An 8,860-nucleotide genomic window follows, 5' to 3' on the forward strand; every position below is an offset into this window, starting at 1 on the left:
ATAGTGCACCCAATCAAGTGAGGCTTATCTCAGGAATACAAGGTTGGTTCAACATAGGGCAATCAATAAACATAATTCATCACATCAATAGACTTAAAGACAAGAATCACATGATTATCTTAATATATCCAAAAAAAGCACTTGACAAAATCCAGCATACATTCATGCTCAAAACACTGGGAAAACTAGGGATAGTAGGAACTTACCTCAACATTGTAAAAGCTATATATATTAAACCCAAAGCCAATATCATTCCAAATGTAGAAAAATTAAAAGCATTCCCTCTAAAAACTAGAAAAGGGGCCTGGGACTGTAGCTAAGTGGTAGAACACTTGCCTAAGCATGTGTGAAACACTGGGTTTGATTCTCAGTACTTCATATAAATAAATAAAATGTTCACTGACAACTTAAAAAAAAATTAAAAAAAAAACTAGAGGGCTGGGGATGTGGCTCAAGCGGTAGCGTGCTCGCCTGGCATGCATGCGGCCCGGGTTCGATCCTCAGCACCACATACAAACAAAGATGTTGTGTCCGCGGAAAACTAAAATACATAAATAAATATTTAAAAAAAAAAAAACTAGAACAAGAGCTCAAATTATCCCTATTTGCCAATGACATGATTTTATATTTACAAGACCCAAAAAACTCCACTAGAAAACTTGTATAACTCAAACAAATTCAGCAAAGTAGCAGGATATAAAATTAACACCCATAAATCAATTGCATTCCTATACACCAATGACAAATCAACTGAAAGAGTAATCAGGAAAATTCCATTCACAATACCCTCACTCCCCCCACCAAAAAAATACTTGGGAATCAAGAGGTGAAAGACCTCTATTAAAAAAGAAACTGAAGAAGACCTTAGAAGAGGGAAAGATCTCCCCCATGTTCTTGGATAGGCAGAATTAATATTGTCAAAATGATCATACTACCAAAACTGCTATACAGATTTAATGCAATTCCTATAAAAATTCCAATGACATTCTTCACGGAAATAGAAAAGGCACTCAAGAAATTCATTTGGAAAACTAAGAGTCCCAGAATAGCCAAAGCAATCCTAGTGAGAACAGCAAGCACCATAATACCAGACTTAAATTATACTATGGAGCTAAAATAACAAAAATGGCACGGTATTGGCACCAAAACAGACCTGAAGACCAATGGAACAGAATATAAGCCACAGATACAAACCCATATAAATACAGTTATCTCATACTAGACAAAGGTGTCACAGACATACATTGGAGAAAAGATAGCCTCTTCAGCAAATGGTGCTAAGAAAACTGGAAATCCATATGTAGCAGAATGAAATTTAACCTCTAACTCTCACCCTGCACAAAATTCAACTCAAGTGGATCAAGAACCTAGGTAGGCATTAGACCAGAAGGCCTGTGACTACTAGAAGAAAATGTGGGCACAACTCTCCATCATGTTGGCTTAGGAACTGACTTCCTCAACAAGACTCCTAAAGCATAAGAAATTAAAAAAAAAAAATCAAGAATCAATAAATGGGGTCTGGGATTGCAGTTCAGTGGTAGAGTGCTTGCCCAGCACACGTGAGGCACTGGGTTCAATCCTCAGCACCACATAAAAATAAATAGAATAAAAAGTTATTATAAGAAAAGAATCAATAAATGGGACAATATAAAACTTAAAAGCTTTTTAAAATTTGTTATAATTAGTTATACATGACAGCAGACTGCATTTCAATTCATTGCACACAAACGGAGCAAAACTTTTCATTTCTCTGGTGATACAGGATGTAGTTGCACCATAGTGTAGTCATACACATACCTAGCATAATGATGTTCATCTCATTACACCATCTTTCCTGCACCCATGCTTCCTCCCATTCCCTCCCTCCCCTTTGCCCAACGTTCCTCCGTTCTCCGCACCCCCCACACCCCATTATGGACCAACATCCACTTATCAAGACAACATCTGGCCTTTGGTGTTTGGAGATTGACTTACTTCACTTTGCATGATATTCTCCAACTCCATCCATTTACCTGCAAATGCCATAATTTATTCTCTTTTAATTCTGAATAATATTCCATTGTGTATATATACCATTCTTTATCCATTCATCTGTTGAAGGGTATCTAGGTTGGTTCCATAGTTTAGCCACTGTGAACTGAGCTGCTATGAACATTAACGTGGCTGTGTCACTATAGTATGTTGATTTTAAGTCCTTTGGGTATAGACTGAGGAGTGAGATCACTGGGTCAAACGGTGGTTCCTTCCAAGTTTTCCGAGGAATCACCATACTGCATTCCATAGTGGTTGCACCAATTTGCAGTGCCATCAGAAATGTATGAGTGCACCTCTAAAAAGCTTTCTCATAGCAAAGGAAACAATCAAGAATGTGAAGAGAGAGCCTAGAGAATGGCAGAAAATCTTTGCCATCTGCACCTCCGATAGAGCATTAATCTCCAGAACATACAAAGAACTCAAAAAACTTAACACCAAAAAAACAACCCAATCGATAAAAGTGCAAAGGAACTGAACAGGCATAACACAGAAGAACTACGAATGGTCAAATGGTATATTAAAAAAACATTCAACATCTCTAGCATTAGAGAAATGCAAATTAAAACTACAATAAGATTTCATCTCACTCCAGTCAGAATGGCAATTATCAAGAATACAAGTAACAATAAACATTGGTGAGGATGCGGGGGAAAAGGTACACTTCACACATTGCTGGTGGGAATACATATTGGTGCAACCACTCTGAAAAGCAGTATGGAGATTCCTCAGAAAACTTGGAATGGAACCACCATTTGACCCAGTTATCCCGCTCCTCAGTCTATACAGCCACATCAATGTTTATAACAGCTCAATTTACAATAGCTAAGGAAACAACCCCTTCAACAGATGAATGGATTAAAAAAAAAGTAGTATATATACACAATGGAATATTACTCAGCCATAAAGAAGAATGAAATTATGGCATTTGCTGGTAAATGGATGGATCTGGAGACTATCATGCTAAGTGAAATAAACCAATCCCAAAAAACCAAAGGCCAAATGTTCTCAGATGTGTGGGTGCTAACACACAATGGTGGAGGGTTGGGGAGAAGGGAGAACAGAAGTTCACTGGATTAGAAGGGAGAATACAAGTTCACTGAATAAAGGTGAATGAAGGAAAGGGAGAGAGGATATGAATCAGAAAGACAGTAGAATGAATTGGACATACACTTCCTATATTACCATATGAATATATGACCAGTGAAATTCTACATCATGTACAAGTTTAAGAATGGGATCCTAGGGCTGGGGTTGTGGGTCAGAGGTAGAGCACTCCCCTATCATGTGTGAGGACCTGGGTTCGATCCTCAGTACCACATATAAATAAATAAAATAAAGATATTAAACAAAAATGGGATCTCAATTAGAATAAGTCATACTCCATGTATGTATATAAAAATACAGTCTACTGTACATCTAAAAACAAATGAGAGAGGACAAAAACAGTGGCCATATTTCAAATAATCTCAAGAATTCCTTGGGGATGGTCACCTTCTAGCCCATTTGTATATAGCCATTGTATTTCTTCTGTTAAAAAAAAAATTACATTTTCCTCAAACATTAAAATGAAAAGCAGCAGTCTGGCCATTTCTCCTTATCTGCCTGTGCTTACATTATCATATGTATTATCTTTAATCCATGGTTTCTTTTAAATACTAGTAAAGTGTTTGTTTGTTTTTTTTTTCAGATAATACATAAATAGGAATTCTAAGATTTTTTTCCCTCCTTATATTATGGGATCATTTTGTGTGCTCTCCTTTGAAGATCCCTGCTTTAAATAATGTGTTATCCTTTATCTGTCTTGTAGAAGCCACTACTCCTCTACTGATGTGTTCTTATTGGTTTTTTTGTGGTTGTTTTGTTGTTGCTGTCTTTCCATCTCTGGTACCTACACAGAAAACTCCCTAATTCCGTATGTCACCTCCCAAATTAAGAATATATTGCTCCAAATTTAAATAATCCCTTACATCAATTTTATGATCTTTCAAGATTTCTACAGAAAAATTAAATTATCTGAAGGATTTACTATGTAAGACCTCATTTAGACTGTTTAAAAAAACTAAATATCATTTATAAAGTCATTTATGCTATAATTCCATAGAACTGTGGACTGTATCTATGCATTACCTCTCTAAAGTATTTTTAGAGTTGTTTACCATAAAAATTGCATAAAAGCTGAAATAATCAAAATATTAAGAAAACACCACCAATTTTTATTTCTCAATTACTAAAGCTTAGTTAAGTTACAAGCTATAAATTCTATTTGGGTACAGTTCTTTTAAAATTTTAAATTTAGTTTTCTATTAGCAAATAAAACTGCCATATATGGACATACTTCTTAATTGTTAACATTGATTTAAAATGTTCAAAATAGTACTGGATAATTGACTATACAAGTAGAGAATGTAAGAGAAGCCAATGACTGGGTTAAGTATATTTGCCTATAGTTTTACAATACTTTGAAAATAAACAGATCCCAAATAAAAGCCAATTTTAAAAAATAGGAAAAAGCTTTAAAAGATAGCATAGAGGTAAAACATATATAAGTCTGTCTACAAGTGAAACAAAGTCTCTGCTTTGCAACCATTGAACCAAGGGAGAAAAGGATCAATAGGGAAAGGACCTCTAAAAGACAAGTCTTAAAACAGAACAATAAAAATATCATCATGTAATCATATGGGGAGGGTTTCCTTTTTACCTCAGTAAATCTACAGGCTATAAATAATATTTCATGTTGTCAGATTTAAGTATTAAAAATAATACTTAAATACAACATTCTTTTTTTAAGGTAAATTTTGCTTAACTGATTTAATGGAACATCTGGATTTTCAACTGCAATGTATTAAGAAATTACATAAATATGAGCCTGGTACAGTGGTGCACATTAATAATCCCAGCTACTTAAGAGGCTGAGATAAGAAGATCACAAGTTTAAAGTCAGGGGTGCTGTAGCTGTAGCTCAGTGGCAGAGCACTTGCCTAGTATGGGTTCGATCCTTAGCACCACACAAAACTAATTAAAAGTATTCTGTCTACAACAAAAAATTTAAAAAACAAACAAAAAAAAGACCCTGTCATAAAATTTTAAAAGGGCTGAGAATGTAGCTCAGTAGTAAAAGCACTTGTTGGTTCAATCCCTAGCACCAAAATGAATTTTTTTTTAAAAAAGAATAATGTAAATAGCAAACTATATACACTAAAAGCTGAACATTTCAAATTTTGAAAGAAAACAAACTAATTTAGCAACATTCACATAAAAATACTAAAAAGGCAAAGTAAATAGTAAGAGATCCAAACAATATTCATACTTGAAAAATTAAAATATTCAAATAATGTTCATTTTAAATTCTGTAATCTTGATGGATATTTTACTGGAGTCATCTTTAAGCAGAACCCCAAACACAAGATCTATTATAAAGAAGCAAAGTAACCTCGATCATAAAGTTGGTCCTCTAACTGAATCCACTGATATCAGATCACCATGTAAAAGTTTATTTTTCATTGTTAGATATCAGTTTTCAATCAAGCAATTGAATAGATTCATTTCTCAGAATGATTTAAATATACTCAGAAACAATAAATGTTAAAACCAAAAAAAGAAATTAAAAAAAATGAACTTTAACCTGGTGCATAAAAGGTACTGAATTGCTGACTGAATTATCATTCTTATTTGTACAGTACTTTGGAATTTACAGTGTTTTCACATATACTACCAAATGTCACCCACAAAACCTTACTGACGGTGAGGACATTTTACAAATGTGAAAAGTAGATTTCTGAAATTAAGAAATTCACCCAATATTTTCACTCCAAAAATCATTTTCTTGCTACTGTAATACATCATTATTTAGTTAAATTTAGTGATTAATGTTTACTAGTAAACAGTGGTTCCAAATCTTTCATTTTGATACATAAGGAAACTGATGATGTTTAAGTGACTTGTCCACAGCTAATAACTAAAATAGGATGGGATTAAATTACCTCTTAAAGTTTCTACTGGTTTTCTATTCTAAGTATCCAAATGTGTAATTGTTGTGAATAATGGTATGTCTTTCACCAGAGAAGAAATGCAAGGCTGAAAAAAAAAAAATCTGTTGGTCACTTGGAAACTTTAACAATCAGCACAAATTCAAATATCTCAAAATTAGAAATTGCCCAATTCAAACACACATTCAGAGCTTTAACTGATTATAACATTCCTGGTAGGACATCATTCTGCCTTTCTTTAATGGTCATTCCATTAAAAGGTCAAAACAAGAAGTATCAGAAAAGATGGCTGGGAAAGGAGGAATAATTTCTACAAAAGGAATAACTTCTACAAAATAAAGTACAAAGTTCTTAAATTAAAATATAAGAATCAAAGTCTTATATGTTCAAAGGCAATACCAGCTGGTCTCCACTGGTTTACTATGAGCCAGTTTAAAAAAAAAAAAAAACTCAATTATGGAAAAGGTTGGGGAAAGGATAAAGACAACCAAAAAAGTGAAAATAAGCAGTTATTCTGAAAATATTCATGGATTAGAAATAAAAGACTACTAAGTCATCCAAAGGGGCACTTCATTATCTCTTGACTATTCTCTCCACCTTTAGCACTGTTCTTATTTCAGATTACTAGTTGAGTCCAACTTCTTCATTTCTTTACCTTCTTCTCTCACTTCATTTTCCAACACATTCCTGCTGACCAGAGTTTCTGTGAAATGAATCATTCCATTAGTGGTGTGCCCTAAATTAAATCTTACTATTGCAAGGCTAAACTCAAGGAAGCTCTTATCATGTTTCCTTCAGTCATTCTCTTTCTGATTTTGTAAAATATTTATCATATTTACTTAGGAATATTAGGAATATTTTCTAAAGCTGGCATCAGCACAATCTTAAATGGCCACACTATGTAGTTTAACTCAAATGAATTATGTGTTGCCCCAACATTCTACTATTATAGTAATGTGAGTTAATATTACCTTTACTCAATCCTTACTTTTATCTATACAATATCTTTAATGTAACTTAAAAAGTAACTGTCAAAAAAAAAAATGTCCAAAGTGTTCTTGTGTTGTTTTGCTTTTGGTACCAGCTATTGAACTCAGGGGCACTCAACCATTGGGCCACATCTGTATTTTATTCAGAAGCAGGGTCTCACTGAATTGCTTGGTGCCTTGCCATTGCTGAGGCTGACTTTGAACTCCAGATTTTCCTGCCTCGGCCTCCCAAGCATGCGCCACTATGCCTGGCTAAAACATGTCCAAAGTTTTTTAGAAATCACTATTTAATATTTAAATTTTGTTCTTCTAGTTACTTTTATACAGCCTTGCATCCAAATGAAGCTTAAAAAAAGCACTCTGGTAAAGAACCAAAGAACACTATCATTTAAAGACAACTTCCTTCACTAAAAAGTAGAATAATGACTTTGCTGTCCTAGTTTGGGCTTACTCTATGGCTCTGATTTTCTGCCAATGTTTCTCCAGCACTTCTGCATACCAAACTACTACTGAAAACATTTGCAAAAATCTAACACAACTGATTTGTCTCCCTCCTTATTCATATGGACTGCAGAAACTTTTTTTTTTAAATCTCATGGAGCTGAGAAACTAGTTACAATTCAAAGTCAATCAATATCTACTTCAAAGTCAGCTGAAGTATATTAATAGACTTTTTCAAAAAAATCGACTTAATTATTTTCATTATTTTTCTCACTTTTTAAATGTTTTTTTTAGTTGTAGATGGTCACAATACCTTTATTTTTATGTGGTGCTAAGGATTGAAACCAGTGCCTCATACATGAGAGGCAAGCGCTCCACCCTTTTCTTGCTTTTTGAAAGAGAGATTAAAAGTTGTACATTTGGGAAACTCATCAGATATCCTTTAAACTCTTTAATTAATTTTGTTTTTTGTTTGTTTGTATTTTTGGTAGCAGGGATTGAACTCAGGGGAACTCAACAACTGAGCCACATCCCCAGCCCTGTTTGTATTGTATTTAGAGACTGGGTCTCACTGAGTTGCTTAGCACCTCGCTAAATTGCTAAGGCTGACTTTGAACTCACCTCCTCTTCAGCCTCCCACTGGGATTACAGGCCTGCACTATGGCACCTGCTTAAATAAATTTTAAATTAAGCTCATGGTGACTTCAAATGATCCCTACAACTTTTTTTTTTTTTAACTATTCTCCTTCATTCTACCTCATCAACTAGCTCCCACTGTCCTCTCAATTGTGTTTAGCAACAACTGCAATATGTCCCTCCCACCCCATCCCACTCCACCCCCATAAAATAATTCAAGAACTTCATTCTTAGATGGATAGCCCTGTCAATTCACTTTCTCCAAAATCCCAGTCCAATAATATTTTGGCCCCACAGAAACCACAATCCACGGAATCTCACACATTATTACTATCCCTTATCTACTCCTGTTTTCATTTCCACACTTACACATCTTGGATTCCAAGTCATCATTATAATCACTCCTTGCAAATACGTTCACTGTCCTTGTCCTCTCTGACACTGCCAAATTTCAACCCTGATTTTATATCCAATTTTTCACCAATCCTTTCTTCAAGCTGCTAAAGAAAGAGAAAGAAAGGAAGGGAGAGAGGGAAAAAGAGTAAGTAGTCATACTTCGAAATTTGTCTGTATTAAATAGGTCTTTAATGCTGCTTAGCCCAAGTCTAATAACTATTCCTTTATCCTAGCCAACTATCTCATACCTTCTTCTGTTCTATATATTCACACCACCACTTATTCATCTCATTCTCAGCCAATTACCTTGTTCCCTACATCACTATAATAGAAGCAATCAGAAGGTAACACTGATTTATTTGATACATTTCAGGAAAG

At 34.4% G+C, this 8,860-nt stretch overlaps 1 protein-coding gene across 4 annotated transcripts in view; it reads right to left on the minus strand.

The window, feature by feature from the left end:
- Positions 1 to 8,491, minus strand: part of Fnbp1l (formin binding protein 1 like) — a 70,464-nt gene extending 61,973 nt beyond the window's left edge. For all 4 annotated transcript variants that reach the window (XM_015500880.2, XM_048814426.1, XM_048814425.1 and 1 more), the window contains exon 1: positions 8,456 to 8,491. In XM_015500880.2, the coding sequence (XP_015356366.2) occupies positions 8,456 to 8,479 (24 nt within the window). In that variant the 5' untranslated portion in view covers positions 8,480 to 8,491. The remainder of the gene's footprint in view (positions 1 to 8,455) is intronic.
- Positions 8,492 to 8,860: the final 369 nt, after the last annotated feature.

This window comes from Marmota marmota, unplaced genomic scaffold (genome assembly GCF_001458135.2).
Source record: "Marmota marmota marmota unplaced genomic scaffold, marMar, whole genome shotgun sequence".
NCBI classification, from domain to species: Eukaryota; Metazoa; Chordata; class Mammalia; order Rodentia; family Sciuridae; genus Marmota; species Marmota marmota.